This window comes from Talpa occidentalis, unplaced genomic scaffold (genome assembly GCF_014898055.3).
Source record: "Talpa occidentalis isolate TD23 unplaced genomic scaffold, MPIMG_talOcc4v2.1 talOcc4.9, whole genome shotgun sequence".
Taxonomy (NCBI): Eukaryota; Metazoa; Chordata; class Mammalia; order Eulipotyphla; family Talpidae; genus Talpa; species Talpa occidentalis.
In genome coordinates this window covers 86,202,315-86,225,520 of record NW_023605305.1, presented here as the reverse complement: position 1 = coordinate 86,225,520, position 23,206 = coordinate 86,202,315, and the positions used below count along the sequence as shown (strand labels likewise).

General features: G+C 39.6%; 1 protein-coding gene across 2 annotated transcripts in view; it reads left to right on the top strand.

Moving 5' to 3' along the window:
* GABRB2 (gamma-aminobutyric acid type A receptor subunit beta2) overlaps positions 1–21,823 on the top strand; it is a 230,187-nt gene extending 208,364 nt beyond the window's left edge. For both annotated transcript variants that reach the window (XM_037500281.2, XM_054691147.1), the window contains one exon: positions 16,000–21,823. In XM_037500281.2, coding sequence (XP_037356178.1) covers positions 16,000–16,347 — 348 coding nt within the window. In that variant the 3' untranslated portion in view covers positions 16,348–21,823. The remainder of the gene's footprint in view (positions 1–15,999) is intronic.
* The last annotated feature ends 1,383 nt before the right edge of the window (positions 21,824–23,206 follow it).

Genomic DNA, 23,206 nt, shown 5'->3' with positions numbered 1-23,206 from the left:
TATTCACTGAGGTGATTCACCATGTAATTGGCTAAACACACAGAAATCATCAGACCACAGCTGTCTGTGGGCTCCCTAGCTGGAGTAGATTTTATGGCTCAGTCTTCAGCTCAGTGTCCCCCCTGAGGGTTTGGCAGGTACTTTGATGGTGATTAATTCAGCATCCTGAAGGGGCGCATGAAAAGCATGAACTCCTCCACCATTTTCCATCTGGAGGATGAAGAGTCCTTTTATCAAGCTTAGAGAGCTACCCTAGGCTTTTGGAAAATTCCAATTTGTAAAAAATAAGAACAAATTCCAGCAGTCATTGACTTTTATAACTTCAGGGCATCCAAGGGATCATGTAAACCAGTGGTTGCCAACCTTAATGTACATTAGGGTGAGTCTACATTTTTAAAAAGTATTTTTTTATGGAGGTATTTCTGGTTTACATTATTTGTATTTTAGGGAAGTGTAAGAGGATTCCTCCACCCCTTTCTGGTGTTGCCATACTGCACCCACCACCCAAGCACCTGTAGCTCACCACCACAGTTCCTCCCACCACCCCACTTTGTTCTCTCCCCTTTCTCTCTTCCTGCTCTGGATGCTGCAGTTCTATAGTCAGCTTTCAAGAGTTAGTTAGTTAGTTTGTTTGTTTGTTTGTTTGTTTGGTGCGACCCTCGCTTGTGGCGGGGGAACAAACCAGCGCTGCAGAGGTTGCAGATAGCCTCACAGCCCAACGCTCAACCGCTGCACCAGCAGGGGAGGCCCAAGGGTTAGTTTTTAAGTTTGACTTTATCTGACCCTTTCTTTGGTTTCTCTGTATTCCACAGATAAAAGACACCATCGATATTTGTCTTTCTCCTTCTGATTTCTTTTGCTTAGCATAATCTCTCCCACTTCAACCATGTTTTCACAAATTGCAAGAGTTTGTCTTTTTTGTAGCTGAATAGTGTTCCATTGTGTATATATACCACATCTTCTCTAACCTCTGAGTGTGCATTTCTAACAAATTCTCTGTGAGGCCAAAGCTGCTGATCTGTGGGCCCCACTGAAGAGAGCCCAAGCCCAGGGAACACAGCTGGAGAAGGGAGGCCTTCAATCTGTATATTTTTGTCTACTGTGTCTTCCCTGGTAAATCCCTATGATGGCCTTCCTCTTACTTCCCCCAACCCTCCCTTCTCTTAGCTGAGCTATTTAAGATGGCGAGTTACACCTTGAGTGCCAACCCTGAGCCACCAGTGCTTGTACCTACTCTGCGATTCTGTAGTAATGCGGGGAGCAGCACCTCCCACAGGATTAGGAAGTAAACCTCATCTCAAGAAAGTCTCATTTTAATATGCAGGCACTGAAACCCAGAAATGTCAGTGGTTTGTTTAGGGTCTATAAGTTAGTTAGTAGTAGAGGCGGGGAAAAAGAAAGCTGAAATGTAAAACTGTATTTCTCTGAGTTACATACTTTCATACCAGGCTGCATATGATGCTGTTTTAAAATCTCTTTCCTCAGTTCTATAATTGACAGAACCAATCAATGCAATTTGAATTTAAGAAGCCAGACACTCAACCTCTGTAAAGTTCTGTAACTCTGGGGAAGAGAATTACTCTGGGCTGTCATTTTGATACCTATGAGATAAGGTAGCCCAAGTTCATTCTGTTGTAGAGGGCCATGAGATAAAAGATAGGAAGACCATTTGTGAAACCTAAGTGATTTAAATAAGTGAGGGAATTTTTATGAAAATTGCTATAGGAGAACATCAAGCTTTTCTCAGAAGATTTTGGAAAAGATCATGGAAAAGAACTTTTTTATAATTACAACTATAAATTATTCATGATCTTGCCATTGTCCTAGACTGAATTTTATCTGAAAAGATTGAAAACTGCTGTTTGAATTTTATTAATGAGGTCTTAGTGATTTACTACCCAGTTTTAATGTATGATCTATGCAAAGCATGCATAAAGGCATGAAGGAAGGGAAGGAGAATGGTTGAGCAAACTAGTTTTGGGTCACAAAGGAAATCATCTCTCAGCCCTCTGGGTTCCTATAGGCTAGCAAATAATCAAACAGACATCAGATAGATTGATAAGAAAAAAATGCAAAGGATGTTTATTAATAACATACCTCCTGTCTACATGGGAGAGACCCAGTGTAACTGAATAACTCGCCCACGTGGCTCTGAACTCCACCTTAAAATAGCTCAGCTGAGTCAAGGGAAGTTGGGGGAAGAAAGAGGAAGGCCATTTAGGGAGCTTACCAGGAAAGGCATGGTAGATGAAAATATGTAGATTTAACTTCTACCTTCTCCATGGGAAACAGATAAGGAGGCTAGGTCTTTCTGTACATGCCTTTCTGTATACACTTTAAAGATGTATGTGAATATCTTTTTCAAAATCAACCTCCACTCAGTCTTCTGAACCCCTCCCATAAGAGCAACCTCTCATCAAAAAGTCATATTTGGCGGTGGCAGATTTTTGCTCCCCTACACCAGCCAAAATCTTGCCAACTTTGTTCCATGATGAGATGGAACCTTAGCAACAAGGTTGCATATTTAGTCTCTTGAATTTTTCTTTTTTAATTCAAAACCTTCAGACAAACCTTTCTTTTCTGTTCATTGGCTCAGTGACTTGGATGTTCCAGTCTATAACCAATCTCTAGTAGGTGGAGGAGAAATACCAGGACTAGCCTAGAGTAATAAGCAGGTCCACATCTGGAACAGATGTCTGTTTCTACCATTGTTCCTGTGGGTGGGTTGGATTCAATCTTGGCATCTCCAGCAAGGAGTCAGATAGAAAATATAAAGAATTATCCTGTCCTAGCATTGGTTCCCTTTGCTGCACAACTAACTGTACCAGACCTGATAGTCATCCCCTTATATAACATATCTCAATCTCAAAATAGTCCCTTGTGTAATGTGGCTTATTTTCAAAGATGAGATGGCATATGTTCATGTTAAAGATGAGACTGAAACTCAGATAAGCAATGGAACTCACCCAAGGTCACACAGCTCTCAGTAGAAAAGCTAAAATTTAAAGCTAATTCCCGAACTTAAGTCTGTAAGATCTAATTAACTGTGGATATGTTTTGGATCGACACCAGAGTTTAAAATGCTGCTGTACAAAGATGATCTGTTAAATGTAATTTCATATTATCATTATCATCATAATGAAACTCCCCTTATAGATGCATTTAATTTGGAGGAAGAGAGACATATTTCCCATAAATAAGTGAAGCTAGAAACAAATCTGAAAACTTCGTTTCACTAAAGGTGCAAACTCCTTCTTTTCGTGACTTATTAATCCTTTGGCAAATGACAAAATGGGATGTTTTGTGTCACTCTTGTTTTTGCCTACTGTAAGCACAAAGAAACAAACAATGTCCCCAAATTAAGCTTGGGAAAGAACCATTATTCACAGTTTTTTTTCCTTAGGTCTGTGAATAATAAGCTTTCAACATTAGATGTATTCCTGGGAGACTGAAGCAGAAGATTCACACAGCCCAAACCTGCAAGGAGCTGCTTGCCTGAGGGCTGTTGCAGAGAGAATCACAGTGTACTGAGGGATTTATTTGTTCGTAGAGCAATTAAACAGCCTCTATTTGTTGCCTGTCAACATGTCCTCAGTTGTTTAAGGTGTGAGTTGATTTACCATCCCAGGCCTCTCCCGATCCTAATGTAGCACCAGCTACCTCTTCAAAGTTGCTATTCTTTGAGTTTCTCATGGAGGGCACTCTTATAGGTGCTTTCTCTCATTTAATCCTCCCCAATAATGTAGATGCTTTTACAGTGGAGAAATCCAAGACACAGAGAGATTCAATATTTGCTTAAGGTCACAGAACTTTGTGTCCTAGCCTTCAATCCAGTGGGCCTTTCACCCAAGCAGCCCCACTCAGCACCCATGCTCAAACTCACCACCACTGCTTTGGCCCAATGGAGGGCAAACAGGTTCACCCTGAGACTTCCCACAGTCTAGAGGAAAAGAGTCTAGAGACTTGTGGTACCTGTTTTAAAATCTAACTTAGGTGTCTCTATTTCACAAGCTGGTTCTTCTGAAAATATAGTCAGACCAAGGTGAGCAGAGAAGATCCTTCAAGTTGTCTGACTGGGCATTTACTGAATAGAATGTCGTGTGCACAAAGGTGTGGGGGTCTCCTATGTACCTCCTTCTCCTATTTCCTCTTCCTCCTCCTTCTACTGGCTCCTCCCTCCTCCACCTCTTCCTTTCTCTCTCCCCACCAGCTTATTCATCATAACCATCATACGTTTCTTCTGACCCTCAAGAAACCCCTGAGCCTCCTTTACCTTCCCCTGCCCTATGACCTACCCACTGCCCACTGTTTCTGCCCCCATATTCTTGTCACTGTTCCTTAAGCTGCATGTGTATGTTCTTTTTTCCTGAATATCTTTCCCTCAAAAACAATAGGGAACTTGGCTCTATCAAAGGTCTTGTAATAAATAGACCCCAGTGTAGCCCCAACCTTTAGTGTGAGACTGTGCAATGAAACTTTATGGGTTCAAATCTCAGCCTTCTTAATTTCTCATTGTGTTTACTTTCAGCATGTGATTTAGTTTTTCAGGAACTCAGCTTGCTCCCCTGTGAAACGAAAGCTAATCCTCAAAGGATTGTGGTGAGGGACAGGTGCAGTAATCTGCGTAGAGTGTTTAGAAGTGAATCTGGAATGTACTATGTATGCCCACAAATATTATTCCACGGAAGTGCCTGCAAGTTCAACAGATACTTCTTGGATTCCTATCAAATATGGCCCATGTCCTCACAGAGACCTCATCCTGTCTCTAGGGGATGATACAGTTTAATCAAATACCTAAACAGAACATATAATTATAAATGGGGATAATTGCTCATGAGCACATATATGGGGGGGGGGAGTCACTCTCTGATAGAAGGTGCATTTGAACTGAGGTCTGAAAGATGCAAGATTCATAAGAGAAAGGAACCATGATTGGGCACCTTCCTCCTCCCTATCGACGAAGTCAAGGTTAGAAATTCCTTGGCCCTATTCAAATGGGGCTATATTATTCAGTGCCTGCGATGTCCTATTAAGAAGTTATCTGGAGCTTATAAATCTTGTTATTGTAATTACTTATTTGTCACTTGTATTTGTTATAATGACACTGCCCTTAACATCAATTCTTCTGCCTTTGCTATTTTGACCATATTTTTAAAAATTTCTGCTGATTCAGTTTTCACCAGTGCCGTGTTTAAGAACAACCTCCAGACCCAGTGCTAGTCAATACAATAAACATGTGTCACAGAATTCAGTAGTCAGTGTGAATCCACACTGCCCCCCCCCCCACCACCACCACCAGCCCTCCTTTTTCAAGAGTTCCGTTCAGCACCACCTTACACTGCTGGACATTCGAGAGCAAAACTGAATTCTGAATCCATAGAAACTGAAGTCTCTAGGGGAGGGAAGGCTGCTGCTTCTTTCCTTTAACCTTTGTCGCATGCCCTGCCCAGAGGGAGGGTCTGCAATAGATGAGCTTCCTTGGTTCCTTAGGCACATTTAATGAAAAACAAAAGGAGGCAGAAGGTAGGGAAGTTTCTGTGGATAGAGTATGTGTCTCTAATACATGTGAGTGGAGCTGATTAGAGACTCACTGGGGGGTTTTGAACTCTGTCAGCTGAGAAACTCTTTGTCTTTCTTTGAGTTAATATTATCCATGGGGAAAGGAATTGTCAGATTTTTAGATGCATTAAAACATCAGGATCTTGACTAAAGAGTACAGAAACCAAGCCTTGGCTGTTTGCTTCTAGCTGAAGTTGAGTGGCAGGTAGTAATTTCCCTCAGACCCAGAATACTGGCAAGGGGTAGTTCTATGTGTCCAATTCCATGCTCATTAGCTTGGAGGACAAGGTTGGGACAGTTTCAAAACCCAGAAACCAGGAATACATGAATCTCCCAATAATCTGAGATGATTTGTATTACAACCTTTAAGTCAATCATGACCTGCCAGTTAGTCTTCAAATTTGACCTGGCCTGATCGATCAGCTGCCACATTTATAACTCACTGGCCTGGGAGTTGGAAGATGATGACATCCTCTTAGCAATGTGCACTGTCATTCCCCTAGGCAATGTTTAAGTACTAGTCAAAGATCATACCATCTCCTCTACTAAGTCACCGGCTTTCCCCCTCCCACCACCCCTGTGTGTTAGAACCTTTGGCTGGGATGCTTTCAGCCTTGCAGAAAGGAACCACAGATCCTCCATAGTAATATTTAAAAATGGATCAGGATGTTGTGAATACACATTACATGGTATGTATAAAAATCTTTAGCAAGTCATCCCCCATAATGCTTTGAGTTGTGCAAACCAGGTAATGAAAAGAATAGATCAATGGGCCCTCTCCAGCTTGGGACTTGAGTCAATAAGTCTGATGAAAATTGAATGAGAGCAAGCTGCACCTCTCAGGATGTGACCTCCTGGGTGTTGAAACTTCTCCGCGTTACCAAGATTGAGTAGGCAGATTCTCATGTCAGCTTCTGAAAATTTTCAAAATAGGACAAAGCTGGTTCCATTCCACATGTCCTGAAGACCTGTGATAATATAAAGCAGGTCTCTCCTTTGGATGAGAGAAATGTCCATTGAAATTAATACATTGTGAATACATTTTCCTTCATTTTTTTCTCCTTCAGGGGATTTCAGTCTGATCCCAATCTCTTATTTTTTCATACAATTAAAATTGTTCCTGCCTTTCAACTTTAATTGAAACTAGTAGCTTGTACTTTATTACATTAGAAAGAGAAACCCAGAAAGAGTTCTCCCGTCTTTCTAAAAAAAAAAAAAAAAAAAAAAAGACTTCCACTCACCATGTTTTTGATTAATTATGCTTTATTATTATTAAATGTAGTCATTTGAAAATATTCTCCTTTTCCACAAATTTAGCATTCATCTTTCTATCTCAATCCACATAGGATTATTTAAAAAGTCAGTGACCTGTAACTTTTAGATCATTATGAATGAGTTCAACATAAATTAGCACACACCTAGAAAGGAATTATTTCTAAGAGAAATGAACTCAATTATGTGAGAGTAAAAGAATAGAAGAGATTATGCCATCCCAAATCAGGATGTCTACTTACAGAGTTCGAGTACAGAGAGACACTGCAGAATTAGCCACAGCAAGGTCCCACATGACTGGGAAAAGAAATATTAGCACTGTTTCAACATCACAGATTACAAGGAATTCTAGGACTGTTGGCTTTTTTTATGTTTTTTTATTAAAGGTATTTTTATTTAAGCTGGGGTACAGGCCAGAGATGTGGGGGGTGAGAGGATTCACCAGAGACAGAGCAGGGAACAGAACAGGCAGATCGACCGAAGTACACTGCTGAGGGGTGCAGCAGGTGAATCAGAAGTCTGCTGTGCCATGTGGTTTGCTCCTTGGCAGGCTGGGGATCGAACTTGTTCTGCAGAGGCTTTGAACAGCTTCAAAGGCTGTGTCTTAACCCCTTGCACCACCAGGGAGGCCTGAGGACTGTAGACTTTTTGCTAGTGAATCTTCTCTATCATTTCTGTATTTTCAATATATTTTTTCCTTTGAAAAGCAGTTAGTAATTATAGATTAAAATGGAAATGAAAAGCAAACTTTTAATAAATTAAATCTAACAGCAATTGATACAGCAGCTTGTGAGCTGAGCCCTGAGATGAGATTTTAATCCCTGCAGTGATGTTTAAAAATTTGGATTTTAATGTCTTTTAGGCAGGCCTATATAATTTAGTTCACTACTCAGCCAACGTCCTCCTGTTCTCCATTACACCAGTTTCATGTGTTAATATGATCTTTCTAACCTGAAAAGGAAGTGTGATCCTAAACCTAATTTATCCATCTCAATAATTTAGCAGGCTTTTTTTTTTTTTTAAGATTTATTTATTTATTTATACAAGCACTGGGTACAGTCAGAGAGAATTCACCAGAGCCAGAGTGGGGTACAGAACAGGCAGACTGACGACATAGACTGCTGAAGGGAGCAGTGGGAGACAGGAGAGGTCTGCACACCATGTGGGACCCTCCCCAGCGACCTGGAATCGAACCGGCGCTGCAGAGGCTGCAGGCATCTTCGCAGCCCAGTGCTCAACTGCTGCGCCACCAGGGGAGGCCCTAGCAGGCTTTATTTTTAATACTTATTGTTTATCAACAGTGATGGTCTGCACTGGTAATACCTAAGCCACAGAAAACAGGTCTACCTAGGTGGGGTCAAAGCAGGAGGATTTAACCTGGTGGGTATGTTAGCTAAGACTTCCATAAGCACCCCTGGATTTCCTAGATGAGGAATTCCAAGACCCATAGTCCACCAGGGTTAGCACCAGCTCTCCTTTCTGAAGTCAGTTTCTTTCTGCTCTGCCTTTGGGTATCGAAAAATGCAGGGACCCCTGTGAGATATGTCAAGTAGAGCAGGATGTCAGCTCACTGCACAGCTCATCCTTGGGGAGTGTTTTCTCACTACTGAGTCTGCATGAACCATAACTTTCATGAAAATCTGTTTTGGGGTTACATTGAAGAGAAAATCTTTTTTTTTTTTAAGATTTATTTATTTATGCATACAAGAGCTGGGGTACAGGCCAGAGATGCAGGGGGTGAGAGGACTCACGAGAGACAGAGTGGGGAACAGAACAAGCAGACTGACTGAAATACACTGCTGAGGGGAGCAGCAGGCTAGCCAGGAGAGGTCTACTGCGCCACGTGGGTTGCTCCCTGGCTGGCCGGGGATCGAACTCATGCTACAGAGGCTGCAGATTGCTTCATAGTGCGTTGCTTAACCCCTGCGCCACCAGGGAGGCCCTGAAGAGAAAATCATAATTCCTTTGTGTTCCTGAGGTCCACCTCTTCTGTCCTCTAAAAACTTCACTATCATGAGTACCAATGACTTAAAACCTTAACAAGTTCAGTTGATACATCCACTTGGCCAAATGAATGTGTGTGGGAGGAAAGGGAGAGCAGTATCTATCACCTGGTGATGATGATAGAGTAGGCCACACAGGTTGCCGATCCACAGAGTTGGATTCATTCCTGTGATTCCTCATTAAGGGACCAGGTTACTAAGAAAACCTAAAGAGACTCTCAGTGATCTACCCACAGGAATGGAAAAATCAAAACAACCATACTGCTCAAGTCTTAGAGTGTCTGCTTCATGGGCATTTCATGCCCTAGTGAAAATATTGTGTTGAAAGAGCTCAAAGTTTAAATCTACAAACATAAGTTATTCCATTACCACTTAACTTGTCCCCAGGTATCCACGTGCTTCTTCTAGCTTTTGATGGAAGGATGGCAAAGATTGTTTATAAAATGCTGATAGCGCTAATTCCATCCCACACTTATGATTGTGAGAATTAAGGTATTTGCCATGGCATAATAGAAGCCAAAAAGACAGTAAAAATAATCTCAGCCCTTTTTTTCTTACTAGCTTTTATTAAAAACGACCACCCTCTGGCAGATCCTTAAGTATTACAGAGCATTCTGTGTGTACACATTTGGTTGCTACTTCTCATTTATTTTGGTCAAAGGATTCAAAAAGGAAAGATGTTGCTGGTTTTCTGTTGCTCTCCTGGAATCTCCATTTTCTATTCAAGTTGGGTGACCTATCTTTCACCTCTAAGAATTCTGAGTGCATGGTAGGAAGTTTCAGAGGTCTTTGCACTTGAAAAGAGTATTTTGGAGATTCCAGAGGGGTTCACTGTTCATTGCCTTAGCATTTCAAGTCACTCAGGGCACAATGTCATTTCATGGAAGATAAAACAAGACCTCCTACCCACACTCTAGCCACTTTAATTGGAAATTGCAAAGTTAGGATTTCTTGGATTTTTGTAATCTCTCACCCTTCTCCTGATGATATGAGTGGTTATTTGGAATTTGTAATCTCCCTATTCTCCCTTCCCAATGTAAGTGTGTGCAGCTTCTGGGCTGCTAAGGAATATGACTTGTTTTTCTGTGTATGACAGCAGGACACGGATATCTGTGCACACACCTATCAAAGAGGAAGGTGTATAGAAAGAGGCAAATATCTGAATACTTGACTTAACTATTACTATAAAAATATTAAGGCCCTCAAATATTAAAACTAGATCTACCCTATGAATCAGCAATTCTAATCCTAGGTTTCTACCCAAAGAATGCAAAAACACTAATTGGAAGGGATATATATACTCCTGTGTTCATTGAAGCATTATTTACAATAGCCAACCTAAGGAAACAGCCTAAGAGTACAAAGACATACAAGTGGATTAGGAAGCTGTAGTCTATGTATGAAATGGAATACTACTCAGCTATAAAAAAGGTAAACTCTTGCCATTTGTGATAACATTGAGGGGACTGGAGGAGGTAATGGGAAGTAAATAAGTCAGACAGAGTAAGACATACACTACACTATTTCACTTATATGAGAAATAGAAAAAAACAAAACAAAAGGTCAGACAAAATAAAACCAGTGACAAACCCATGGCATCTGACTGCAAAACTGAGGTAACCAGAAAGGGAACAAGGGAAGGAAGGAGTCCAGTGGAGTATGGAGTACTGGAGCTTAGGTGGGAAGTGTGGTAAAAAAACATATTTTTAGAGGTTTGAACCTAAAATATGGTGTTATAAACCAACACTATTTCAATATACATAATTGGAAAAATAAAAACAAAAACAACTTTGCTTCATTGCTTAATGTAATATCATTTAAGCCAAATGGAACTCATTTAAACAAGCATGTTGCTTGTTTTATTAGATAAGATGTTAGCATGGGAACTGGGAAGAAAGAAAAGAGCAGATTTTTTTCATTTAATGACTATTTGTTGCTTTTTATAACAAGATCAATTATTTCTTTTTTGAATGCTTACTATGTGCAGAACCCTGCTAAGTGCTTTCCATGTGCTGACTTATTTAATCCTCTCAAACAACCTTAAGAAACTGGAGTTGGTGTTTTCTCCCACTTTATAGACAAGAAAACTGAACTCAGACAGGTTGAATGATTAGCCCAAGGTCTCAGTGAGTGATTCAACCTAGAGCCAAAACCTGTATAGTCTTGAGTCAAGAATCAGAACAAAGGGCCTCCCTGCTGGCTTAGCGGGTGAGCACTGGGTTGCGAAGCTGCCCGCAGCCTCCGCAGCACCAGTTCCACCCCTGGCCACTGGGTAAGGGTCCCACATGGCGAGCAGATCTCTCCTGCCGCCCGCTGCTCCCCTCAGCAGTGTACTTGGTCCTTCTGCCTGCTCTGCTCCCTGCTCTGGCTCTGGTGAAGTCTCTCGTCCTCCCGTGGCTCTGACTGTACCCAGTGCATGTATAAATAAATAAATAAATCTTAAAAAAAAAAAAAAGAAGAATCAGAACAAGTAGGCATGATATCGTTCCTCCTCTAACAGGAAGACAGACATAGTCCCAGATGCTAATTCCACCACTATTGTAAACTTCCAAAATAAACAGTTGTCAGGGGAAGGATCCAACTAACCTTTGGGGAGGTTTGTAAAGAAGGTTGGCATATGTGGGAGACTTTGTAGGAAGAAGATAAGACAAAGATGTAGAACACTGGTCCTTCAGTGAAGAACAGGGCAGGACAATGAGAGGAGTACCTCAGGTTTTCACTCTGATATACAACCAGTAAGCCACAGCCAGACTGAGCCTTCTCCATGTCTCTGTTAAGTGAGAGGAAAATGAGAAATAAAGATGGATATACTTTGTCCCTTTTCACTGCACAGCTGCATGGTTATGGGACCTTTGAGAAAACGTTATTAAATTTTTTATTAGTTTATCAGGTTAGTTTATTCCTTGACTAGTAATTATTAGAAATGAGACTGTTTGAGTATCCTATTTTGAAAATGAAGTGTCCTGAGGCAATAAGATAGATACCCAGGAGTAGTGCTTCATAAATGGATACAGAGGTTCAGTATACCTCACCCCCATTGCACTCTCTACTTCAGCCTCTAAATATCTATCCCCACTGGTCTTAAGATGAGCATGCTCACCCACAGAAAGCTCATCACCCATATCCACTCAGATACTACAAGAGCAACCAACTTCCTCCTCCTTGGGGCATAGGTACTAATTGTGTTTTACCATCATACAAGTCTGTATTTACTCTGCTGGATTCATAGCATGCCAAGCCACCAGTGTTCATAGGGCTTTGCTTTCCCAAGTTCTTCCCATTTATTCAATCTCCATTAATTTCTCCAAACCCGATTGCTACAGTCAAAGAAACCAAGATTTACAGGAACTGACTCCCTTTTCCAAGGTCAGAAATAACAAGGGAGGAGGTAGAATCCAACCTCTTGGCTCCAAATCCAATAACCTTTCTGGAAACTGTGAGTGTCATGGAAACCAGTAGACACACCACCTCCCTCACCACTTTGGTCATGCTATTTGACCCAGCATAGATACACAATGATTCCCAATCAATACCTGTTTCCAGTTGTGAGGTAAAATAAACAAACAAACAAACAAACAAATAAATAAATAAATAAATATAAAGGTTTCAGGGATGATCTTTCAAATCTTGAATTTCATAGGAAATAAAAACCACAAAGAAAATGTGAATTATCCAAGAATCATTTGTTCTAAATTTAGAACAGGTTCTCTTACTACTAGCTCGGTCCATTACATTTATTATGTTTGCCATTGGTTTCTGATTTTAACTCAGTCAGGTCAGGTGTATATTCCTAACTGTCCTTATTACATTTGCTCAACAGAAAGGCAAATATCCTGGTCATCGTCACACAGAGTGGTCCAGGAAATTTTTGCCAAAATGCTAATTCCTGAGTAGTTAAATTTTTGGCAACCACTCAGAGCAGAACCAGAAATTACAATTATGAAATAACAGGGGATGAGAGGGTTCTCACTTCCACGAGCTCTGCTTTTTCATAATGTTGGAAAATCACACCCCTGCCCCCCACGCCCCCCATAAATAACACTCCACCATTTTGTAAGTATGTGACTTTGGGATATTTGGTAAAACCCTCACCTACAGCCTAGGGAATAGATTCCTTCTCAAAGGATGGTTGTGAGCCTTCAGTGAGTCAGTTTCTGCAAGGCACTAACACACAATAGATGACATGAAATATTTGTTTTCCTCATGGGGGCCACTGAACCCATCAGCAGAGCTGTTTCCTGCCTCTTCCTTGATAGAAGTGTTTCAACATTTATGGGGGTTCACTTCTAAATCTTACCCACTTTTAAAATTAATCTTAAAGATATACTTGTTTAATATTTCTACTAAGCAAAATGCTACCATAAACCAAACAGACACAATGTCCGATTCGTGGGTAGAGATTAATTGGTCAATTATTATGTCCCAGCATATTTTATAGCTTCTATTTCTCAAAAACATGTTAGATTTGAATTTATAATACAGGGTCATTAAAGCACATCTGAAAGCTAATTGTTAATATATAATCTTAGCAACATTCTTTTTTGCCTTCTGCATAATTCATAAAGCTTAAAGTATTGTATCTCCCAATTAAGTGTTTGGTTATAGTGCTTGCTTCCATATATCTTCAGCACTCATCATTGGTTATCTTTTCCTTTATTTAATAATTTACTGGTAATTGGTATATCCTGACTCTACCAAAATAAATATACTCTCTTATTAATGATAATGTGTTACAGCTAGGTTTTATTATCTATAGCAATTGTGGCCTTTTAAAAACAAGACACACAAATCTTTCCTTCTTAATAAAACAAAAAACAATACATAATCATTCAATAATTACACTCATAATACCAGCATTTATCCTTTAGTTTTAATTGCCAAGAAGCATCATCTAAGAGAGAAAGGGTCGCCCTATGCGCCTGGCCACCACAGACCCCTCCCCGGTATCAGAAAGCTCTCTTGCTAGTTCTGTCTTCTTTTCTTCCCTCTCCAGTCAGTCTCTCACCCACTCACCCCTCCACGTCCACAGTCTGTCCATGTGTTACTTTCAAATTCTACTGCATTTTGACAGGTCACATATTGCCTACATATATGTTATTCAAAACTATTCTTTTTTTCTACACTTATTTTCTTAATCATTGTTCATTTTTTATAGTAATTAGTTTCTCCCTCAGGTGTAGTCACCTTATTTCCCTCATCACCATATCATCCGTGAACCACTGCTGTAGTCCCTTGTTTTCTTCCCTCCCTTGTGTTCAGAATGCTTACACCTTATTATATTGACCCTGCACATTTAAGCATTCATTAAATGATGTGATTAAATAAAGGTTTCTGGTATATATCACAAATATAAAGAGAATATATGGTATATAGAGAAAACCATGTAGTATGTGTTTAATAAATGTTACCTACTGTTTTTAGATCTAGTTTCATCATTAAGTCATTGTAATTAGATGACAATTGTGGGCATAGATCAGTAATTAATCCCCTAAAACTATTTCATACCTAATAGAGTTTAATTATTATTTGTTTATATCAAGTTATGAACTGACTAACTTCACTAAGAAAACGTTTTATTGAAAGCTTACTGAGAAGAGTCCTTGTGCAGTTTTCCTGAGTATCGTCTCATGTCATCCTGACAGTAGCCCTGAGTGAGCAAACAGACTTACGGAATTTGATAGACTTGACCAGTGTGATGGGGCTTGAACCCAGGCCAACCTTACAAGACTGTATATCCTATGATCTATTACCTGCATATCCTAAGTAGAAATAATAGAAAAGGTACTTGGAATGGTCTGTTATAATTACAGCAATTCCTATGGGGTTGGATTTTTATGTTCATTTACTAAATGAAGAAACTGAAATTCACATAGCTTTTGTGGCAGAGTCATAATTCAGATTTAGATAACTGACTGCAAAGAGAGTTCTCTTAACCACTGAGTGGACACTACTTCAACCACATGCGATAGTGCCCTGTGCATATGTGCCAACAGGAGACCAATCTGAAGTGTACTCAAAAAGTTAAAAAGAGAAATTCCATATGATCCAGTTATCCCACTTTAAGATATTTATCAAAAAAATTAGAAAGGCAGCAATTTGGAAAGATATGTGCACCCCCATATTTATGATAGCACTGTTGACAATAGCCAGGGACTAGAAACAACCCAAGTGCTCATTAACAGATGATGGGATAAAGAGAGGTGAAATGTCTATACAATGGAAAACTAATCAGCTATATAAAGAAAAATAGATGAAATTCTGCCATTTGCAACAACCTGGATGGACCTAGAGGATATTACACATCGTGAGAAAGTCAGACAGAAGCATGAACACCATGTGCTTTCACTTTTAAGGGGTATACAAAGAAGCCAAATGAATGAAGTAAATAAAAAAAAAAAAACACAAGCTTTTACACTGTGAGACGAAATGAGTGGTTCCAGAGGAGAAAGGGAAGAGGGATGAGGAAATCAAGACAAAGGGAACAATGATACGAGGAAAGCTAGACTCGGACTTGTAATGGTGACCTTAAGGCAGCGTGTACACAGGTTGGTTTTGAATGATGCATACCTGAAAGCCTTATAATGTTATAATGCAATGTTCCTTCATTAAAAAATTACAAAAATAAAAAATAAATAAATTCTAACAAACAATAAAAATGGAAAAAAAGGACCAAGAAAGGCTTATTGTTTTATAGTCTCAGCTATCCAGAGAACAGATTGGGGGTTACCAGAGAGGAGGGATGGGGGGTAAAATGGGTAGAAGGAACGAGGAGGTTCACAATTCCAGCTATAAAATAAATAAGTCGCAGGAATGTGGTGTGCACATGGTGTCCAGAGGCAGTCATGTTGGATCGCCAATTTAAAAACCGACTGAGAATACGTGGGACAGAGACTTACACCATGGCCATCATTTTGCATTGACAAAAATGTCAAATCATTATGTCTTACACCTGAAACTACTATAAAGTAGTATGTCAACTCTACTTCAATTTTTTTAAAAAAAGATGTAAGGAATTATGTAAGATGAGAGAAATGAAGCATGTAAAAATGTGTGACCCTATACCTCTGAATCATGTACAGTGTTGTAAACCAGCGTTTCAATTAAAAATAAGTAAATAAATCAACTTCCTCTTTTGATTGTCTGATTCGATTCTTCTCCCTCACAGATGGACCCTCATGAGAACATCTTGCTGAGCACCCTGGAGATAAAGAATGAGATGGCCACTTCGGAGGCGGTGATGGGGCTTGGAGACCCCAGGAGCACCATGCTAGCCTACGATGCCTCCAGCATCCAGTACCGGAAAGCCGGGCTGCCCAGGCACAGTTTTGGCCGAAACGCTCTAGAACGACACATGGCACAGAAGAAAAGCCGCCTGCGGAGACGCGCCTCCCAGCTGAAAATCACCATCCCCGACTTGACTGATGTGAACGCCATAGACCGGTGGTCCCGCATATTCTTCCCGGTGGTTTTTTCCTTCTTCAACATCGTCTATTGGCTTTACTATGTGAACTAAAACATAGCCTCCCCTGGGAAGCAAGGACTGGATTCCTCCTCAAATCAGTTGTACAGCCTGATGTAGGACTTGGAAAACACATTCATCCAGGACAAAAGGGATGCTAAAATACCTTAGTTGCTGGCCTATCCTCTGGTCCATTCCATACCATTTGGGTTGCTTCTGCTAAGTAACAGATACACTCAGGTCCTTGTGGCATTCCAGTTACCATGCAAGTGATTGGCGCACGTGCAGGCAAGACGGAATCTGAGCATATGTCTGCTTAGTAGGCAGCCTGGGGAGAAAGGGATTATTTCAAGCTATTCTTAGAAGGCTCAGTAGCATGGTCAGTCATTTCACTGAGAAGTGGACATGTCCAGATCCTTACCATCTTTATTCTCAAGGTCGGCTGCTATTGAGATGGCACTGTGCTTATAAGGCACTATCTACCATACTTGCTGAGGCTGCTCTAGACCCATCTTGTTACGGTGATGATGGCATGACAGGAAGATAATTCCCACTGGATTCTAGAAGGTTCTCATGTAGATCACACAGGACAGGGAATATCCAGACCGAGACTCAGGAAACCAGTTTGACCTGTCTCTGTTTGCCTAAGCCCATGACATTTTCCATTTTGGCATTTAGAGATGGGGAGACTTCTGAATGGTATCATGAATGGTGGCCAAAGAAGTTTTTCTAACAAGCTGTTTTCTGGGTGGTTGAAATAAAGGTTAACAACCCAGGGCAGATTGGGAAATCCAGAAAGGACTGTTGTGACAAACTTGAACAAGCCAGCAGTACCACCCTTCTCAGCCCCATGCTTCTGGTCTTTTCATACTGTGTTCAGTGGCAAAGGTAGAAGGAGACAGTTCTTTTTTTTTTTTTTACTTCCAACCTCACAAGCATGCTAAATAATATTTCATTGTTTACTAAACAAACAAAACCCAAAAAAAATAATAGTAGCTAGAAAAATTAGAAGTGTGTTTGATGTTGGCTACATTGGAAGTCATTCAACTAGACTAATGCAGACCACAGATGACACTAACAAACAGGTTGCTTTTTTTAGACGACACCAGCTGTCTCTGCAACCTTTCCCTCTTAAGTTTATTTATTAATTTAATAGGACATGTTAAAAGAAGAATTTGTTCCTTTAAGGTTTTAATGGTCCTGTCCACCTTTTCTTCCTGCTAAAATTCTGTTTATATTCTTGGTTGACAGACTAAGTAAGGCAGAGTGAGCTGTATTGCTTTATGTGCAAGGAAATTCACCTTAGTCTTTTGCATAGCAAACAAGACTTCAAGGATGATGTTCACAAGTCAGTTTGTGGGTTTGTTGGGTTAGCATTTTCAGGGGTGTGCTGCTTGTGGTTCCACAGTCTGCCTAAGGAAGGGAAGCATGGAAACTAGTAGAACATAGGATGACTACAAGGCCACATTAACGTGATGTCTGTGACGAGCCTCCATTGACAATGCAGAAAATTATATGACTGATCACCAGGCAGGCATTGATATATGGTTCTTACTCTGTTTTTTCAATGATGTCTTCATGTTTCTATCTATACTAATCAGACAGATGCATTCACATGTTGGGCAGAAAAGAGAATAAGCTAATATATTTCTATTGGTGTAAGGTTCATATTTTGCTTTACTTGAAGAAAATAACAAATTGCTCAAATTTCCTTAAATTAGATTTGCTGAAACTTTTTCTCAGAAGATGACTTTGCTATCTATTAAAAAAAAAAAAGCAATCACACTTTAGAGTAGCTTCCTTAACTGGGCAAAGTAAGTATGGCCAGTATTTGCCTGTGAATAAAGGTATGTTTTTCTTCCCCTGATAATTTAGTAGCTTGGAATGTGATGGAATCCTGCTATTCCATTCCAACTTTTAGAGCACAACAACATCTAAAAGGTTTAACACTCAGTTTCTTGAATTTGTCCCAATATGGGATAGTATTTTGTTGTTCACCAGCTTAGGAAACTATGGCCCTTGTGTTACATTAATGCACTTGAACACCTCTGAATAGATGCTCTTTGGGCAGAATCCAGCTGAGTTTCTACCCATGGGCTTAGAGTAGAAATTCCTCCAGTTTCTCTAGGGACACTCTTTCTCCTAGGCAAGTACATGGGCATCACACTAATAAAAGCGCCTTGCCCTTGTCAGGAGGTCAAGTTTAAATAGAAAACATCAGACAAGAGCATATCAATAACTCAGGTGCACAATTCCCAAATGCCATTCTGGAAAGGTCTTTTCTGGAGACAACTCAGAGCCCAGTTCTATAGAAGTGGGCTCTTATTTGCGATTATCGTAAAAGCCATAAAAATCCTTGATATTGTCATTTATGGTTACAACAAAATTCTGATGTCCCGGAAAGTCAGTAATTTAGCTCAATGTGGAAAGAAGCAACTTTGTAGCATGAATCTCAAAAGCATATGACATAGGCTTTATTTCTTTTCTCGGTGATAAGGAAAAAATATAAAAGAAAAATGGGACCTTGGAACAGATGTGCTGGAATGGGACCTTGGAACATGGCATTCAGTAACCATGTAGGTAGAAACAGCTCACTCATCCTGCCTAGAGATAACAGTTGATGTAGAATTTATTCTTATGCTCTGTGTTTACTGTAGTTGAATTGCATTGTAGTCACCACGTCGGGGGAGGGCCCTGGAAGGGTGCTAGATTATGTAAGTGACCAGTCAGCTGGATAGCCAGTGGTTAAAATTAAGGACCACAAAAGTGTGTTTTGGCAATTCTGATATGGTATTGCTATCAATTTATACATATATGTAGAGTTTTTTCTTTTTATTATAAAGTAGCCAGATAGCCAGCAATTAAGGTGTTTTTTCATCTTTGTGAAATTCATAGGCAAATTCTGACTCTAAAATGCACAGTCTAAATGAAACCTTTGATCTAAATATGTATATATATTGTACATGACTGCTAGTAGGTATGAAATGCATTCTCAGAATTGAAAACTCATGCAACATAATCATGTGTTTGCATAAGGAATGTTACAATTCTTTCTACTGCAATTTAATAACAGGGACAAGACTTAAGCAGTGCCATCTAGACCTATTCTCATTTCTTCAAAAGCAGTGCTAAGTAAAAAAATAATAAAAATGGTTTATGAACCAAAAGACTTTGCATTCTAGCATTAGGAACATTCACACACACAAACAAACAAAAAAAAATCTGTCAGCCAACAAAAGCACAACACATAGAGAAAGTTCAGTGGACTACATAATGGGGAAATAAATCATGTTTATTTCAAGAAAGACCTGCATTAAATTGGCATCTAAGACAATTTCCATTTTCTATAGGTAACTGTGTTCCAGTTTTATGATGAACTTCATGCTCATCAACAAAAACAGCAGAACAATCAACAAACAACAGGTCTTACAACATATCTAATGTATATATGTGTATATACAGGTCCATAAAACAGACATACATATATATGCGTTCATATGTTGGAAAATAAAAGGAATAAGCTAATATGTTTTATTTCCTTCATTAAACAGTGTATGAGCCTTTTTAATTTGGCGACCAACAGATCAACATAATGGAACAAGTAATACAGGGTACTGAACATTTCTCTATCAGCAACTCAATGCCTACCGTTCTTATGGACCACCGTGCAGTTCGACGCCACATTAGTTACTGTACCTCAGAACGTCAGAAATTAACTAGCTCTCCCATTGCTTGTCTACTTGCTCTCTTTTTCAATGAAACAACATTGTCTATTGGTGATTTAAAAACTAAAATGTCTTAAGGAAATAAAAAATTATGTAAAAAAAAAAATCATCCTAGGAAAAGGAAAAAAAAATCCAAAGCCCACCATGTTGGTCTGGGCAAATGCTCTCCATTGTAGCAGCCGTGCCATTTTGCTAAGTGTACAGAGTCTACGTAACGTGAGCAGCCATGACTTTCTCCGAGCGTGTGTAAATACTAAAACAGATTTCTTAAATATTTTTAACTTCTAATTTGTATTTTATGGTAAGGCAATGTGCTAATTCTGTTTATGGCTTACGTTGATGTGTTATAATATTATGTAAATAGTCAAATATGCTGTAAAGGAATAGTAAGTAGACACAAATAATTGTTTTCGTTTTCTCATTCTTCATTTTTATTTATTTTTTACTAAGTACAGTTACTGCAGTGCCCCAGCAGAGTAATTTAAACACCCTTTTGCATCAGTGATTTGGGATCCCAGACAGAAGGGTTTCAATTTGTTATCACACACACATTCTCTCACATACATACACACACACTCACAAACACACACACCCTCACTTGCCTGCTCTTTCACTCTCAACCCCTCTATGGAAACTCGGTAGTGCTTATGTAACAACTTATGTAGTCCATGTAACAATCAAAATATAGCCTGAGGAATGGCAATTTGGAAAAGCAGAAATGATCACCGACAAAAAGTTTTTTATATGTCAGTTCAAGAGACCACAGGTTGTAAATTAAATCTCAATTTTCAAAGAGTAAAAATTTATAATTATGGCACTACAGGAAATAAAAATGCTTATTATTCACACTTGCTCCAGGAATTAGCTACACATGATACATAGTAGAAGATCTTTTTTTTTAAAAAAACAAAATAGCATTTTGTCCTTAGGTAGTATTGTTCCTTTCAACCAAAGACTCTAGAATGGGGGAAAAAATAAAGACACTGCTTCACACCAAAGGTTTAAAAATATTTTCCAAATACACTAGGGACATTGTAAAATTTAGTAAGGAACCAACAGAATGGTAATTATGGTACAGCCCTGAAGAAATAATTTTTCAAAAAGCAACAGCACTCTTAAATGTTAGTTATTTGGAAATTGAAATAACACATTTCTGTAGATATATACACAATTATGACATCAAATTTTCATTTGCTTTGAGAATTTTTGTGTGTGTGGTAAAATAAATATGTTTCAAAGTGATGAAAAAGAAAACTTTCTGTTTCTTAGCTTTCAAAACCAAATGTCTCTCTCCTCGCCCATGTCCAGTGACCGACAGCCCTGTGTGTCCTTCTCTATCCGAAGCAAGTCAGCAGTCTGATCAGCTGTTTCTTTTCCCTTTCAGTTCAAAATTCGAGTTCAACCAGGGTTCTTTTTAACATAATTCAAAGTTGCAAATGATTTAAATTCCATAACTTTTTAAAATTTTTATTTGCATGGGTGTTTAAATAGTTCTGTTATGAATATTGTCCCTGCACAGTTCTCAATTGTCTTTTTCTAAAAAAGTGATATTGGAGTTTCTTCACAATGTAGTGATTATCAGCCTTACTAATTACCTTGTAGCCTTTCTTAATATGCACATAATGCACATTTTCCAATGGCTAGAAAATGCAGACCACAAGTGGATATCATTGCATCTATTTTCATGTCTTTCTAAAAACAGGACTACTAAAATCTCTGGGATACACGAGATAGTAAAAAATGAGGATTATAAATGAGTAGCACATAAGAATTATTTTCTTGAATTTAAACTTATTACAACCAGTTCCAGCATGTAAATATATAATAATGTTGGCTAGTGTGTAATTCTTGAACCAAGAAATCCAAATAAAACATAAAAAGATGTGTGTTTATGTGTGGTTTCCTTGGGTTCAAAGTTATGATTTTGTGGAAAGCAGTGAAAAGTTTGGCAACTTGGTGTCTGTGATGGGGAAGACTTGAGTTTGAGCTTTGACTTGTCATATGTAAGGTGTATGATTGCACAGCCCCTTAATTTGTCTGACTGTTTTCTTTTTTTTTTTAAAGATTTATTTATGCATACAAAAGCTGGGGTGCAGGTCAATGGTGTGGGGGGTGAGAGGATTCACCAGAGACAGAATGGGGAACAGAACAGGCAGACTGACTGAAATACACTGCTGAGGGGAGCAGCAGGCAAGACGGGAGAGGTCTGACACGCCATGTGGGTTAACTCCCTGGCAGGGGAATGAACTCGAACTCGTGCTGCAGTGTTGTGGACAGCGTCATAGCGCTAATGCTTAACCCCTTGCGCCACCAGGACCCTGACTCTCAGTTTCCTTGCCTGTAAAGCAAAGGTGTAATGCACGTCCCTCACCAAGCTGTTGTAAAAGCAATGAAGCAATCCATGACAGGTCCCGAGTACCAGACAAGATGCACAGTGAGTCAGTGAGAACAGTAAATGCTGTGGTCACCACTGTTAATTAACATCATGACTAGACTATTCAGCACAGATCTTTAATTCATTAATATATCTAAAACTTTCTGGTAACTATTTAATGATCTCTCAGGTTATATTTCAGATTAAGGGTACTTAAATAAAAGATGTTTTCGGGCCTCCCTGGTGGCGCAGCGGTTGAGCGCTGGCTTGCGAAGCTGCCCGCAGCCTCTGCAGCGCCTGTTCAATCCCCTGCCACCGGGTGAGGGTCCCACATGGCGCGACAGACCTCTCCTGCCGTGCCCGCTGCTCCCCTCAGCAGTGTACTTTGGTCCTTCTGCCTGCTCTGCTCCCCGCTCTGGCTCTGGTGAATTCTCTCACCCTCCCGCGCTTCTGACTGTACCCAGTGCTTGTATAAATAAATAAACAAATCTTAAAAAAAAAAAAAAAGATGTTTTCAATCATCTAAACATGATATAGAAATAAAAGGTACTCATTCATTTAGCATTCATCATATACCTGCTGAGAACATAATGTAAGCACTTTACAAGTGTAATATTTGATCCTTACCACATTGTTTTTTATTAATTTTATATATTTTTTACAGCATTCTTCATCTTTGTACAATGTACGCTTTCTCTCAGGTGTAGTCCCCGTGAAATTCCCACCACCAATTCACCCGTGACCCATCACCGTAGTCCCTTGTGCTCTTCCCTCCCCTGTTTTGAGCCCTCTCTCTCCTCTTCCCCTGCAGAAT